The following is a 17,089-nucleotide window of genomic DNA, read 5'->3' as shown; positions in this document are numbered from 1 at the left end:
AGGCAACGGCATGAAAAAAGTGGTTTCTACTTTTACTTTTATACTTTAAGTAAATTTACAAGACTGTACTTTGTTACTTTTACTTGAGTAAAGAAGTTTAATCAGTACTTCCACTTTTACCAGAGTATTTTTTAACACAAGTATCTGTACTTTTACTCAAGTACGGAAAGTGAGTACTTTTGCCATCTCTGCCCCCTGTGGACAGGCTGCACTGAAACTCAGTGTTTACCCTACTGGAGTGCTGCTCCAGGCTTGGTGACAAAGGTTTCCTTCTGATTCTACCAATCTTCTGCTTTCCTTGTATCGAGAGCAAAACATCTGGAGCCAGAGTGAGGCTGGCTGTTCGCTGGTACCCTGTCAGCCTCAGGAGGCTCAGACTCAGTGATTGTTATAAGGGGCTGTCGGCTTTGTGACATACAAAGTCTAAGTCCTGGTTTAAGCCTGTCTAGCAGCACCACAGGAGCCCGATTGGCTTTAGAGGCCACACACACACCAATCTCAACAGTCCTGAAAGGAATCATTAATGAAGTGACAAAGTTTGAAACAATATAAAGCAAAGGGAATTATGCTTTGGTGTGGGGGCAGCTGAGGAAAACAGAGCGTGTGTTTTGTGACACAAGTGGTTGGAGGCTCTTGTAAAGGGTTTAAGCTCTAAAACAGCAGCCTGGGATGCACCAAGAAACAAGCCTTCTTGTCAAAAGCTGCCAGACAGGTGGAGAAAAGGATCCCTGCTGAGGTTTAGAGTCACTAAAACAAACAGAGGAGTCAGGCAATCCGCTGCACATCTTTCCTTTTTATTCCGCATCCCCGGAGCGGCTGGGAGTGGGAGCTCTGCCGGGAGGGGAAGGCAAGAATGACCACCTTCAAAATGTCACACAAATGCATGTACCGCCAAGACAATACGGCAGCAATTTGTAGGACGGGGTCTCCGTACTGCTGCAGACATTTAACCCTGTCCTTTCAGAGTCAGGAATGCGAGGAATCGTGGCCTGACCATTTGACTGTAAAAAGAATGGCTCCTTTTCTGAAAGAACAAAGGGAGATGCTGGCAGCGGGGAGCGATGGTCGGACTCCTCTACCTTTGATGCCGGCTCCCTCCTCTGTGTTTGACCATGAGGAAAACTGTGTGAAAAGTTGTTGCTCCAAGATACCACATGCGTGGCATCCCCGTCTATCTGGGTGATCAGAAGATTTCTTTGTCCCACCGAGACGGAGAGATGAGGAATGTTAAATTAAAACCAGAGCCCCCTAGAACCCATCGGGGGCCTGGGCTTTGGGCATTATTAAGGCTAACCAAAGACTTGGTTTGCCGTTAGGCTGTTATTTGGTTTTTCACAGATTGGAGAATCTTCTCTGGAATGTTCTGTGGCTGCAGCGCCTGGAACGGTTTCTACATCCAAAGGTTGGAAGCAAAGGAACGCTGTGACTCAGCAAATGCACTGAGCCAAGCAGGATGCAGGTGTGGAAATAACCTGCTAGATCACCCATTTAAGTAAGAAAGTAAAATGTATTTGTATAGCACGTTTCACAGATAAAATCACAAAGTGATTCACAGTAAAAATGTAATACAATAAAACAATGTGGAATACAATGTATATTAACATTTTAAACACAAATGGAAACATAGAAAGCCATAAAAACAACATGTCTGATTAAAAGCCTGCTTGAACAGCAGCGTCTTTGGTTGCTTTTTTAAAGAATCAACAGAATTCATGGAGCATAAAAAAGGAGGCAAAGCATTGCACAGCCTCGGAGCCACTGCCTGAAACGAACAATCCCCTCTGGAGTATGCAAAATAAAGAATCAAACACTGCGGATTTATTGAATGCAAAGAAAATAAAGACCTTCGCCGTAACCCCTTAAGCCCAGAGGGTCTTAGGAGCAAATGCCCCCAGAAATTACATATGTGAATTAAAGCAAGTACAGCTCCCAAACTATAAATAGGAAATACAATTGTTTGTATTTGTGTGACAGGAAAGCATTGAGGCATTTTTCAGGTGGAACCACTATTTTAAATGTCACCATGTCTGATTTATAAAGAAAAAAATGAAAAATATTTAGCCTTGCCAAATTTTTCATTCCAAAATAAACACTGCAAAACACCATAAATCCCCATTTGAATCTCTGGATGAACCCTCAGACTTTATAGATCCACATCTTGACTATAACTACAGCAAATTTTAACTGAATACGTTGAAGCATGTTTGTTCCATAAAGGTTTTAGTGGGCAGTGTGTTAGGTGGAAATGGGATTTTGGCAGAATGGTGCCAAAAGTGTCCAAATGCATTTTTCCACCCATAAAAGGGAATTTGACCAGACAATATGCTGATTTACATTATTAGAGACCTTATGCATAAGGAAAAGCCTTTTCTCCTAAGATTTAGCCATTGTTTCATTGATATTTAGCTTTGAACACACAATATTAAGACCTAACTGAGAAGAAAATAAGACTAATTGTATAATTTTTTGTCACCAAACAGGGATATTTTATTGAAAACAAGAATTAGAAATCCAAAAACTATACAAAAATGTAAAAATAAATTTGAATCAGAAGCTTCTGTCAAGAAAAGGTGCTAAATTTTTATTCATGAGAATTATTATGTAAAAAAAAAAAAAAAAAGTGAAGTGTGAACAAGAACCATCCCTAACTGCCTAGAATCCAGAAAGGGAGGCAGAAGTTCCGGATGCAGAGGTCCTGGCCTTATGAAAATCCCACAGCGGGGGATTGCTATTGTATGGATGTCCATTAACATATAAATATGTATATATGTATAAGAAAAGTTTCTTAGATATTTCAGATGTCTGTGGTCTTAACAGTCGCCTTCTAAAACATATCTGAATGACGTCTTTCTGGATGAGGTGATTATCTTAATAGGTTGTGTTTTTATCGTGTTTATTTGAGATGTTTGTTTAAAATTAAGACATGAAAAATTGTTTCAGTTTGGGATTTCTGCCTGCTGATCTTTCAGGAGCCCAGGGCAGCAGTTTATTTATGAAGTTGTATAAACAATGAGCAGAAAAAGACAAATGATTTATGACACTTTGCAGCGGTTCCACTGAGGGAAATGGTTGCAACAGCTGAATATTTTACTCTGATGAATAAAATCTGTTCCATGTAATTATATTTAAACGATACGGTCAATTACCAGACAGATGTGAGTTCAATATTGAAATAAATTGCTGGTTTGGAATCGTCTCAGATTAGTGAGGAGAAAAGAAAATAGTGTTGCCACCGCCTCCCCATCTCTGCCAAAGGTTTTTTTTATCTTCTGCAAATGTTTCAAAGTTTTCCTGCCATTTAAAGGCTGTTAGTCAATTATCACTTCTGTATTAAATAGTGTTGCAGCGATACCAATACAGATTCATGTCTAGCTTCCATGTTTTAGGATTTTAGCTTGTTGTTTTTTAATGTGTGGAATTTGTTTTAATTAGTGTTGCACTGATAACGATATCAGTATCAGGCAGGGCACAGAAAAGTATAAAATAAATAATTAGGGCAAAGGATTCAAATACATGAAGCTGCAACCTGCATTAAGTGAAATTTCTATTCAATTAGGTTTAATTCAAATTCTATGTCTTATTAGGTCAATTACATTCAGAATGTAGTCATTTTACATATTTTTCACTTAATTTAAGTTAAAATGACCATTTTCTATAAAATATTAATTAGAACTCATTAAAAACTAATAAATTCAGCTGTAAAAATTACAGCTTTTTTTTATTGTTTTGAAAGAACATTTAGCAGATGAACTAGGATCCTATCTGACAACCTCTAAAGCTATCACCTTTAGTTTTCAAATAATTATTAAAACATAATTTCTAAAGAAAAAACATGAAATAGATCCAAATGACCTTTCAGTAACCATGTCTGTTCCAGTGCATATCATCAGTAGAATTTCTTTGGGTATCATGTCTTCAGTACAGGGGCCATAAAAGGACAGAACATGATCTACAGGAGCACTGGCCCCCGTTGGCCCCTGTCTAGAACCGGCCATGCTATCCCAGTTTTCCAAAACAGGATCTATTACTAGGACCTTCTTCCAGTTTCTTCTGTTAGAAACTCCACCCTGCCTGTAACTGCTGATTTTTTCAGGTTTTATAGCTCAAAAAGCACATTTTGAAAAGTGTTCATTTTATTGAAACCAGAGGTTTTCAACAGGGGGTCCGCTAACCCTAGGGGGTCCATGCGGTCCATTTTTTTTTATATTCCCCCCTGCAATTTTTTCCACTAATTGAAATGTATTTAAATAAACATTAACATTAATCCAACACACTTTAGTAAACAGCTAAATGGAGGCAGAAGATGTCTTTCAGTCATCAATGCTCACATTCAGNCAGAAAAGTATAAAATAAATAATTAGGGCAAAGGATTCAAATACATGAAGCTGCAACCTGCATTAAGTGAAATTTCTATTCAATTAGGTTTAATTAAAATTCTATGTCTTATTAGGTCAATTACATTCAGAATGTAGTCATTTTACATATTTTTTCACTTAATTTAAGTTAAAATGACCATTTTCTATACAATATTAATTAGAACTCAGCTAATTAAAATTTTGATAAATTAAAAACTAATAAATTCAGTTGGAAAAATAACAGCATTTTTTTTTATATTTGTTTTGGAACAAACATTTAGCAGATGAACTAGGGTCCTATCTGAAATCCTCTAAAGCTATCACCTTTTGTTTTCAAATAATTATTAAAACAGAATTTCTAAAGAAAAAACATGAAATAGATCCAAATGACCTTTCAGTAACCATGTCTGTTCCAGCGCATATTATCAGTAGAATTTCTTTGGGTATCATGTCTTCAGTACAGGGGCCATAAAAGGACAGGACATGATCTACAGGGACACTGGCCCCCGTTGGCCCCTGTCTAGAACCGGCCATGCTATCCCAGTTTTCCAAAACAGGATCTATTACTAGGACCTTCTTCAAGTTTCCTCTGGAAGAAACTCCACCCTGCCTGTAACTGCTGATTTTTTTCAGGTTTTATAGCTCAAAAAGCACATTTTGAAAAGTGTCCATTTTTTTTTTAATATTCCCCCCTGCAATTTTTTCCACTAATTGAAATGTCTTTAAATCCACATTAACATGAATTCAACACACTGTAGTAAACAGATAAATGGAGGCAGAAGATGTCTTTCAGTCATCAATGCACACATTTAGCGACACACAGGAGCTCTTTCAAGCTGGGCACCGTTTCATTCACAACACCTGTCCCATCAACCAGGAATCAGAATCAGGAATACTTTAATAATCCCAGGGAGACATTACTTTAGTTACATTACTCCATCTGTAATAGAGTGACTATAGGACCAGTTTGATAGAACAGAATTTCATACAATACATATAATAAGGGGGTCCCCGCTGCATCTTGCCATTAGTTTGGGGGTCCTTGGCCTGGAAAACTTTGAAGACCTTGGATTTAAACTATTTATAATGACTGTAGATTATGTTTATTGTATATCTTATTCTATGAAATACCAGAGTTAGCATCACTTGATATTTTGTTATCTTTGACGTCATTTTGTCAAAATATGAAATACGCTGTTATGATCGGGGGTAGGAAGTAGATCAGTTGAGTTAGTGTCCCTCTTCGGTGCGGTTTTTTGGGTTCTCTAGCCACCGCTGGTTTCTAGTCTCTACTTCATCTGCTCCTGCTTTCTGGATCCTTGGATGTTCCTCCAGTCTGACCCTGTTTCATCTCTACCTAAGGTCTCAGTCACTTTCCAGTATGCATCCAGTCCTCATTTTATTTCTGTTTCAACAACCTGAAGAAACACCATTCAAATCTTCCAACTCATCCTCCTGCCAAATTTTATATTTCAAATATCTATTGGGACATATCTTTTCTTCTTCTTTAAGGTCCCACCTCAATCAAGGGCCCTTAGAATCTTTCTAATCCACCCCTCCCCCAGTAGGGCGCCCCTGCACATTAACCAGCAGCAGAACAGTAAGAAGGAAAGATCATTTAACAGTTTCGGGCAGGCGGGGCTGTGTTGAAGTCAGGCGTCGCACAGTGCAGCTCGATCATGACCAACAGGTTTCAAATTAAACGCTGCTAATTCTGATGTCCAGTAACAGCGGCCATGTTTGCCACAGTGGAGACCAGTAACGCTCTCTCACCAGTACAGATTTAAACTGGGTTTTAGAGCTAACAGCAGGAGCTCCTGGGATGAAATGTGACTCAGGCTTTTTGCGTCTTGGGATTGCTTGGATCTGCAGTCGGACTTGAAAGTTTATATTTATTGAAATGGTGTGAAATTATGTTTTAGCGAAAACATTTTATTTATTCTGAATGTTTCTTGCTGAGATCTGACAGCAGGAAGCGGTGATTAGCGAGCTGTTAGCAGATTGAATCATTCAGAGATGAGGTTACCGTTGACCTGTTTCATTATGCAGATAACTCTGTAACCACATCAATCCCCCCCCTTCCTGTGTGGCTGCTGCTTTATCCCCTCCTCAGGTTTCGGAGGCATTGGCGAACAGGAAGCGGCTTTCTAAGTGTGATGCGGCGCGGCCTGTTGTCACTGGCCTTTCTAAAGCTGGGAATTACCGAAGCCTTGTCAGGGATGGATCAGGTTTAAGGCTTACCTTTCCAACACAGGAATGTTCAGAGGCCCCTCGCTTTGGACTGCTTTTGGCTTAAGATTAAAGCTTCCTGGGGTGTTTTCTTTTTGGATCCACAACGTTCCCAGGAGCCAACATCAACCACTACTAGATCCATCCCATGAAGGCCTAGAGTCTCAGCCTTCGGAGTATCACTGGTCAGGAGCAGTGTGATCTCCTCGCTAAGGGCAGCGGATCGGAGCGCTTACTGCAGCCACACAGGTGGGGCCGGCAATACCTTCAAAGCAGCAATATCTGCTTCCTGCCAGCCTGCTAAAGATTTTCAGCCTGTTTCCAAACTTTTTCAGACCCATTATTTTACAGCAGGCATCCTCAATGTCGGTCCTCGAGGGCCGCTGTCCTACAGGTTTTTTTTATAAGGTTTCCTACTCCAGCACAGCTGATTTTAATTGAAAGCTGATTAACAGGCTTTTGCTCTACTGCAATCATCAGAATCAGCTGTGCTAAAGCAGGGAAACCTCTAAAGTCTGCAGGGCCCTCGATTACCGACGTTGGGGATGCCTGTTTTACAGTAAGTAAGTATATTTCTTAACTCAGGTATATATGAATGACAACAACAAAAACCACAATAAAAACACTTTATAAAAATAAAACATAATTTTAATGTACAGGTTTAGTTTTTGTACATAAATCTTGCCCTTCTGAGGCTTTTTGAAGGTAAATCTGTGTTTCTTATGGTCCAATATGGCGTCACAAACCTAAAAAAATAATGTACCAGTTTAATAATGAAGAAGCTACTGGTCAGCTTTATATTTTGTTTTTTATATAAAAACTATTTATTTTCTGAGAATGTGTTTATTTAAGAGCAACTATGCAAATTAAACATCTAGATCTAAATCTTATTGTTTTACAAGTAGAGATATAGACCTGTCTAACAGAATAAGGGCATCGACGTAAAAAAACAAATGAAATCAAATATATGAATTGGAACTGCTGTTGCGCTGATGCCATTTTTTTGGCCCCAATACCTGGCTGTGCCGTATTGGCCGATACCATCTGTTTGAAATTGATGTGTGTTTATATATGAAGAACTGCATACTACTTGGATGTAAAATAATTGCCAATTGTGAAGCAGATAAAAGACTAAAACAAAGTGAATCCAGTAGAACTTTTTATTGCCTACCTGGAATGGGTGACAATAGTTTAAAAATTCAGGGTTTATACAGGAATGAATAACTCAAATGTAATGCTTTTTAATGCTCTTAGAAATAATTTTAATGCCACCAACAGGTACTCGTCGACAGGCTGCCGCCTTGTCCCGAATTCCTCGTTTTCCAGCCACTTGTGTTGAAATTTGCCCCCCCCCCCACCATTCTCTAGCTTTTTCTCCGACTCAAGCTTCTTTTCTAAACATATAGCTTTGCGATCAACCCGAAGCAGTTCCACGCAAATTTATCGCAATATAATACACTATATTGCCAAAAGTATTTGCTCACCTGCCTTGACTCACATATGAGCTNAGTTTGGGGGTCCTTGGCCTGGAAAACTTTGAAGACCTTGGATTTAAACTATTTATAATGACTGTAGATTATGTTTATTGTATATCTTATTCTATGAAATACCAGAGTTAGCATCACTTGATATTTTGTTATCTTTGACGTCATTTTGTCAAAATATGAAATACGCTGTTATGATCGGGGGTAGGAAGTAGATCAGTTGAGTTAGTGTCCCTCTTCGGTGCGGTTTTTTGGGTTCTCTAGCCACCGCTGGTTTCTAGTCTCTACTTCATCTGCTCCTGCTTTCTGGATCCTTGGATGTTCCTCCAGTCTGACCCTGTTTCATCTCTACCTAAGGTCTCAGTCACTTTCCAGTATGCATCCAGTCCTCATTTTATTTCTGTTTCAACAACCTGAAGAAACACCATTCAAATCTTCCAACTCATCCTCCTGCCAAATTTTATATTTCAAATATCTATTGGGACATATCTTTTCTTCTTCTTTAAGGTCCCACCTCAATCAAGGGCCCTTAGAATCTTTCTAATCCACCCCTCCCCCAGTAGGGCGCCCCTGCACATTAACCAGCAGCAGAACAGTAAGAAGGAAAGATCATTTAACAGTTTCGGGCAGGCGGGGCTGTGTTGAAGTCAGGCGTCGCACAGTGCAGCTCGATCATGACCAACAGGTTTCAAATTAAACGCTGCTAATTCTGATGTCCAGTAACAGCGGCCATGTTTGCCACAGTGGAGACCAGTAACGCTCTCTCACCAGTACAGATTTAAACTGGGTTTTAGAGCTAACAGCAGGAGCTCCTGGGATGAAATGTGACTCAGGCTTTTTGCGTCTTGGGATTGCTTGGATCTGCAGTCGGACTTGAAAGTTTATATTTATTGAAATGGTGTGAAATTATGTTTTAGCGAAAACATTTTATTTATTCTGAATGTTTCTTGCTGAGATCTGACAGCAGGAAGCGGTGATTAGCGAGCTGTTAGCAGATTGAATCATTCAGAGATGAGGTTACCGTTGACCTGTTTCATTATGCAGATAACTCTGTAACCACATCAATCCCCCCCCTTCCTGTGTGGCTGCTGCTTTATCCCCTCCTCAGGTTTCGGAGGCATTGGCGAACAGGAAGCGGCTTTCTAAGTGTGATGCGGCGCGGCCTGTTGTCACTGGCCTTTCTAAAGCTGGGAATTACCGAAGCCTTGTCAGGGATGGATCAGGTTTAAGGCTTACCTTTCCAACACAGGAATGTTCAGAGGCCCCTCGCTTTGGACTGCTTTTGGCTTAAGATTAAAGCTTCCTGGGGTGTTTTCTTTTTGGATCCACAACGTTCCCAGGAGCCAACATCAACCACTACTAGATCCATCCCATGAAGGCCTAGAGTCTCAGCCTTCGGAGTATCACTGGTCAGGAGCAGTGTGATCTCCTCGCTAAGGGCAGCGGATCGGAGCGCTTACTGCAGCCACACAGGTGGGGCCGGCAATACCTTTAAAGGAGCAACATCTGCTGCCTGCCAGCCTGCTAAAGATTTTCAGCCTGTTTCCAAACTTTTTCAGACCCATTATTTTACAGCAGGCATCCCCAGTGTCGGTGCTTGAGGGCCGCTGTCCTACAGGTTTTTTTTTATAAGGTTTCCTACTCCAGCACAGCTGATTTTAATTGAAAGCTGATTAACAGGCTTTGCTCTTCTGCAATCATCAGAATCAGCTGTGCTAAAGCAGGGAAACCTCTAAAGTCTGCAGGGCCCTCGATTACCGACGTTGGGGATGCCTGTTTTACAGTAAGTAAGTATATTTCTTAACTCAGGTATATATCAATGAGAACAACAAAAACCACTATAAAAAACACTTTATAAAAATAAAACATAATTTTAATGTACAGGTTTACTTTTTGTACATAAATCTTGCCCTTCTGAGGCTTTTTGAAGGTAAATCTATGTTTCTTATGGTCCAATATGGCGTCACAAACCTAAAAAAATAATGTACCAGTTTAATAATGAAGAAGCTACTAGTCAGCTTTATATTTTGTTTTATATATAAAAACTATTAATTTTCTGAGAATGTGTTTATTTAAGAGCAACTATGCAAATTAACAAACATCTAGAATACAAGTCTATACTGGAAAAAGTTTATCAACCTGAGAAAAGATGTAATTGTTTTACAAGTAGAGATATAGACCTGTCTGGCAGAAAAAGGGCATTTTTCTCCGACTCAAGCTTCTTTTCTGAACATATAGCTTTGCGATCAACCGGAAGCAGTTCCACGCAAATATATCGTGATATAATATGTCTGACGAAATTGTTTTTATAAAATTTTTTTTTTTTAAATAAAGCATTTTAAATGCCACAGTAAACACATTTAATGAATTTTAATGCCAATTAAGGCCTTAATTTAAGAAATAATAATAATAATTATTAAATAATTATTTTTTCTTAAATAATTAATTTAAGAAAAAATAATTTAATGACTTTTGATGATTTTTAATGACCAGCGGAAACCCTGTGAATAAACTTTTATCTCTCAAAATGGTATCGGTGACCTATTTGTTGGTACTCGCTGATACCGATATCACCATTTAGTGGAGGATTGGGATGAATCCTTTACCAACATCATAAAACGATCAAATCTACTGAGTGGAAGTTGCAGAGGGAGTTAGATTATACCCTTTTTCATTGTAGAATTTTGAAGAAAGTTGAATTTGTTGCTCACAGCCACTTATTTATGCAGCTGCATTTATTGGTTTGTGTTTGTGTTAAGGAAAAAAAAAAAGATTTTAATGCATGTGTTTGAATTTGTTCTGCACCTTTTGGTTTAGATCAACTGGAGCAAAACTGAATGGAAGACATTTTTCATGTTGAACTCCCAGAACACAATTTGTGAACTTGTACTCAAGAATTTAAAGAGGTCTAACTTTTTTTGTAATTTTGACAGACATTTATTGTTACAAAACACAAAAGTTCGTTGCACAAATACTTTCACAACAATAGTTTGTGTAAAAGATTTTTGATGTGCAACTTGTAGAACTCAGTTTGCGAATTTTTACTTAAAATTTGAACAGAAGTTAATAAAAAAAACTAAACTTGTGATTTTTTTATTCTACAATTACAAAACTTAACTTATAACCTAACTCTCACCGCAACTTCAAATTCACACTTAAATTACGCAAAAAGTTTTGTTTTCAAATTACTTCATACAAAAGTGGCAACAGAATCTAACAACAACTGAGAAAATGATGTTGAAGTTAGGAACAGGAGAGGAATCAGTAGAAAGTGAGGGACCTTGTGGTTGGAGAACCCTAAAGCCGGGCATACACTGTACGATATTATCAATCGTTGAATGCAGCTACAGCTCAAACTGTATGATGAAACCTCCGGGTTTAAAAGTTTACAGCTCATGATGTTTGTTCTCACACTGTGCAACGCTCTGATGCAATCTACCTGCTCACACCGTGCATCTAAAAACCACGTCGGACTCAGCTCCGCAGTAAGATGGAGCTACTTGGACTCGTCTATCTGGAAGCCAAATGAGTAGAAGAGGAATATGAAGCTCACTAGATTGAAATACGCTGTCTTGACAATTTGTGTAATTTTGTCCTGAAAGTCCTAAAAAGAAAAGGTGACGACGTATTTGGACAAAGACATGGCTGAGCAAACGTGGCTACTACGGTCTGTCAATTTTACAGAAAGAACTCCGTTTCACTCACACCCCCACCATGCTTATGTGTTTTCGCCTGAGAAGAAGAATTTTTTTTCCTGCACATGCCCACTGAGCGATTTGCCCCCGCCCACCTTACGACGGCCGACTGAATTTAAAACGTATTTGTTTTTCTCCCGACCGTATGATTCCTGATGGGGAGCTGGTTGTGAGAGGCTGATCGCCTTGGTGGCGCCCTGGTTAGCGCACACGACCCATGTATGGAGGCCTTAGTCCTCCACGTAGGCTCGACTGATGTCCTTTCCCGCATGTCTCTCCCTCTCTCTCATACCCCATTTTCTGTCAGCCTACTGTTCATAAAAACAACCCACTAGTGCCGTAAAAACTCAAAACAAAACTCAAAAAAAAAAAAAAGAAATGTAAAATAATAGGAAATATAGGTAATATAATATGTTGAGACTGAAAGAGATTTGATTCTTAAGAAACAGGTGCAATACAGTTTGTCCGAGTGGAGTTTCTATATATTGACGACGTAAGAAGGGGCAGGACCCCGAGCAGATCTGGAACCTACACCAGCTTTAAGGAGAAACACCAGAGATTTTACCATCACCTCCATAATCACCGTTAAGGCTGATTTATACTCAGAAAGGGTTAGTGTCTGCATGTGTGTCGCCCCTTCTGCAGACACACTGCTGTACTCACCAAAACTGTAGGTGACCACAGATAGTGCCGCAGACAGGAGGCCTCTGATTGGTCAAATCTGCCTCCGCTCTACACTATGCGTATGTCCTGTTTGGTACCCTACCAGCTTGTTTTGTTTGTATGACCGCCATTGTGGAAAACAACTGGTGAAGTTATGAAGTTCGGTAAAGCAAGGTGTGCAAGAACGTTGGGAGCCTTTTTCCACCTGGATCCCCGCTCTTTTTGGCTCTCACGTCCCTCCGTTGTCAGACAAACTTGCCCCCACTTCCTCACTGCCTAGGCCGTATCTAGACCCACAGCTAGTTACTGAATGTTCCTCTGGCGTTGTGGTGTGGAATAACAGCGCAGGCCGCGCATCAATATTGGGCAGAAATCAAAAATATCTGCAACAAGTTCACTGTGACACACTGCTGCAGGAGTATAACCAGCCCTTTAACCTTAAGAGACATTCATATTGATTGTATCTTACTTTAAAAAAAACATGAAATGACAAACATATTTACAGATGTAATTATTTAAAGTCGAAATAGAACGATTAGAATTCAATTTCCTTATGGGAAGATATCAAAATATGTTCCAAACTCACCGCTCAACATCCCAGATACGAAGAGGAGAGGCGTCCTCACAGCAGGCCGTTCCTGTTACGAAGGAGCTGGACGAGAGGAAAACACACAGAGGAGGAGAATGGTTGAGAAGAACAGAACCAAACATGTTTGGGTCCAAACTAAACTCCTTACAACCCAAAAAGGAACTGAATTCTGCTTGGGAGTAGTTCCAGAGGCTACTCGGGGCTCAGACTGTATCTCTGACTCACAAACCCGAAGGTTTCCTTTGAAAAGAGATCAACATGAAATATTTAAACCAGCTGATATTAAACTTTCCATCAAAGCCTTTAAAACCAGTTTGGTAAGAAATCCATCTGTTTATCATTTAGTCTGCTTCTGTTGCTCTGTCATTGAAATCAAATAACAAACTGACTTTATCATCGGTATGAGAAAATGAATGTTTCTAATAAAAGTGACAATAGAAGATAAATGAACAGAAAAAGGGAAAATTGATGTGCGTGGAGGGGGGGGGGTCTCCATCACACCCACACACACTCAGACTAGTCGCTGACTCTTTTCATTACGCATTGTTTCCCAGCAGAAGAAAAGAGACAAAAACTACAACACTTGTGATCCTTTGATTGGAGAGGCAGTGTGGAATTAGTGGCCTAGGTATGCACGCTGAATGCCCCGCATGCAGAGCAGTCGCAGCGCACTGAAAGGAGAGGGGAGGAGAGCTGTTAGCCAGGGTTGACGGGGTGTGTTTGGCTGCTAGAAGCTATGTAGAGGGTGGGGTGGAGACCAGGGGTGCTGGTGGCAGGGGGGCTACTGTTGTACTGGGACTGAATCTCAGGACTTAGTGCCCTCCCATGGGGATGACAGACAGGAGGGAGGGCCCACTTTTATGCTCAGTAAGGTGGTTACAGACGAATGCTGCTCCCTGAATTCAAATACTGATGATGAATGTGCAGACACATTTTTAGCAAACCCAACAACAGGAAGGTGCAGGTCAAATAAATACATGAGAACCTGTAGACCTGAAGGTTGTTGGTCTGCTCTAATAATTCAAAGATAACCGATTCAAACGACAAACAGAGCACTGAGGTACCACATAAGGGCCGAGTCCTTCCTTAGTTAGGGCCTTGTCACACCTTGCCGATTTAGCCAGCATCTGCCCGACGTCCCAGAATCTCCTAAAACGCCGGCATACGAATTAAACGCTATTCCTGACATTTTGAATTGCAAAAGCTTCCTGGATGGGAAGCGAAACGCTCAAACTTGGAAACAGTGGATGGTTTTTTTAATTTTCTGTTTTTGGAATGACTATGACTGAGAATCTTCACCAGCAGCTGGCATACGCTGAGATTTCTAAGTATTTCTTTTTATTTTGTGTGTATACATAGAGTACTCATAATCAGTCCAGAACTTATGTCTAACGACAGCCTAACTTATGCATAACGCATGGCAGGTAATTATAAAGCATCGGTTAAAGCTGCTCCTCTCAGGCCCGGAGGCACCAGGTCTGCATAAAAAGATGTCTTTGATCGCGAATATTAACCTAACTCCTGTTTACTGCCTGCCCAAATAAAAAAAGAACAAATATAAAGAAAAAAGTAAAAGAAAGAAAGAAGGTTTGTAGTCGCAGCAGATTCAGCGTCATGTCTGCTAGGAAGTTTGTTGGTGGTGGGCGTGAAGCCAGGGAGGATCCATCACACTCTGGCTCACCCTATGATGGGGATGATGTCTAGAGGAGAACTGATGGTTTCCTCCTGTGAACCCCCTTTATACCAAAACGCTGCCAATACGCCATTATACAGTAGCTAGAAGTTAGAAACACGTCTGGAACACATCAGATATGTTGATATGAGTTGGAGAGAAGTTCTTGATAAGTTATGCAGAAGTTACTCATAGGTTTTGGATAAGCTTGACGCTACGACTTGTGAGTAACATACACTTAACGTATGTCAACGATCAAATAACTCACCCGTAACTTATGGCCCACGAATGAGCATAATGCTGAAATACGTGGGGAAATTTCCTGTTGTACTTGCCGTACGTCGACGTGTTTCAGCATACTTGAACGTGCTCGTAACTCATACTAAACGTACCCATAACTTATGCCAGTGTTTTTGCCAGATTTTCCGTACCTCAGGAATACGTTGGTCTGAATCATCAAGGTGTAGCGGGCTTTAGGCTGGGTGGTGTTGGTTTTGTCCTGAGGTGGTCATACTTTTTGGTTGCTGAAAATCTGAGGACAAATGATCTCCTCACTTGTGAGGATGTGCTCATGGAAGGTTTAGTCAGGTCCATATTGAAGCCTAGCTCCTATTGACTTGTCCTGACTGAGAAGAGCTGAGGGAAGGTGGACTTCCTTGTGGAAACACCACATCATGAATTCGTACTTCAATGTGCATTTAAGGAGATGTTTTGCTCTTGAAACTGGTTCATCCTTAATGTCGACCTGAAATTGGAGTTGCATCATCTCGGCTACTTGGAACATTCTAGTGGGTGGGAATCATGGAAAGGACCTCAGGGTAGACCGGACAAGACAAGTCTGTAAACATAGCATAGCGTATTTTTTACTTGTAAACTTTCTGGTAAAGATATATTTTATTGCATGTTGCATATCCCAGTAAATCTGTTTTGCTTTTAAATCTGCAGCTCTCCCTACTTAGTTTTATGAACCTCTTTACTTATTTAATGATGCCACAAACTAAATTTCAAGATCGTTAGAAGCTCTGCAGTCTGATTCTGTCTGTTCAATAAGAAAACATGTTAATTTTAACCTGTAACTGTGACCTAACTCATGGTCCTCTGAGAAGCCAAGATTTTTTTAAATTGTAAAGAAGAACAAATTATATTTTCTCAAGCTTCTTGCATTATAATACTAACTTGTATAAACTTACAATCTGTTGCTGGTTTTAGCTGAAAAAGCTCTGTATGTCTAATGAACAGATTTTTCTGTGGTATGATCTCTAATTATTTTAACCAACACGTATCCTAACTTTTACTTAAACATCGAAGTAGCTGCTGGTTAATATTTACTGAGTGCTGCTGTGTGTCTCTCCTTCAACCATGTAGCTACTTTCTACAGCAGTGAAATGTGACGGCTGATGTCTCAAAGCAACAGATCTGATCATGTTACATCGAGAGGCGGGACATGGGAGCAGCGGGAGAGAGGAAGAAAAACACCGACTCAAAACGCTCTGAACACAGTTAGCTGCACCCATCTCTGTTACCTTTGGCTAAAATAAATGAGCGGAAAGGGGAAAAAAAGCGGAATTTATTGGTGGAGACATGTCCCCACCAGGCCAAAGTCAGTGGGTCATGTCCACACCAGTCCTGTGGTCCCCAAAGACTCGCCACAGATGTTTTCTGGACACACGCTCTGTAACTTAGTGGGGGCCAACAGAACACACATTTCAGGAAGCCCAGTAGAAAAGCCTGGTTCCAGTTGTACCAAACGGGCCAAGCAGAGCCATTATCACGGATGGAGGTGGGATCATCATCATGGCAATGCAAGTAGGGGCGAATTGTGCTCAGGATGTGTGTACTGGGGTAAGGGGTCACCGGGAAGCGGTGGTGTTGGGGGGTGCATCTAAGCACGACCCTGAAGGAATATGTCAAGCCTGTTTGCAAGAGCAGTCCCTTGGCAGGCCCCGTTAATTAGTGTTGGGTAAACTCATTTAAGGCCCAAATGGGTCGGACAGGGCCAAGACCAGTATGTGCCATGGGCGACCTCTGACCCTGCTGACACAGGATACAATAGGGTTACCCTCACACTCACTATATGCACCCTATTACTCTCCATTACTCACATTACTCACCCCTCAGTGGTTTGCAGCGCTGGCAGAGGACGGCTGGAGGACACCCTCCCTCCCCCGACGCAGTCCCCCCTCTGAAGTGCCAACCGGGCCTGATTTTGGGTCAGAGCCAGTACTGATATTATAGCTGCTAAGGTCAGAGCCTCTGTCGCCTAATGTGGGGCAGGTGTCCACACACACACACACACACACACACAGTGTAAGACCAAACCAGTGACCCCGCCAACCCCACCTCACATCATTAGCAGCATGCTGGGCCTCTGTTAGCGTTTGGCTAACCTCATCAGCTGCCTG

At 40.7% G+C, this 17,089-nt stretch overlaps 1 protein-coding gene across 1 annotated transcript in view; it reads right to left on the bottom strand.

Moving 5' to 3' along the window:
* fbxw4 (F-box and WD repeat domain containing 4) overlaps nt 1–17,089 on the bottom strand; it is a 69,173-nt gene that overhangs the window by 20,133 nt on the left and 31,951 nt on the right. Inside the window, exon 4 of the mRNA XM_015393852.1 lies at nt 13,013–13,078. Coding sequence (XP_015249338.1) covers nt 13,013–13,078 — 66 coding nt within the window. The remainder of the gene's footprint in view (nt 1–13,012; nt 13,079–17,089) is intronic.

The sequence above is a fragment of the Cyprinodon variegatus genome, unplaced genomic scaffold (genome assembly GCF_000732505.1).
Source record: "Cyprinodon variegatus isolate N-32 unplaced genomic scaffold, C_variegatus-1.0 Scaffold660, whole genome shotgun sequence".
NCBI lineage: Eukaryota > Metazoa > Chordata > Actinopteri > Cyprinodontiformes > Cyprinodontidae > Cyprinodon > Cyprinodon variegatus.
The sequence above is the reverse complement of the archived record's forward strand: the minus strand, read 5'-3'. Positions and strand labels throughout refer to the sequence as shown.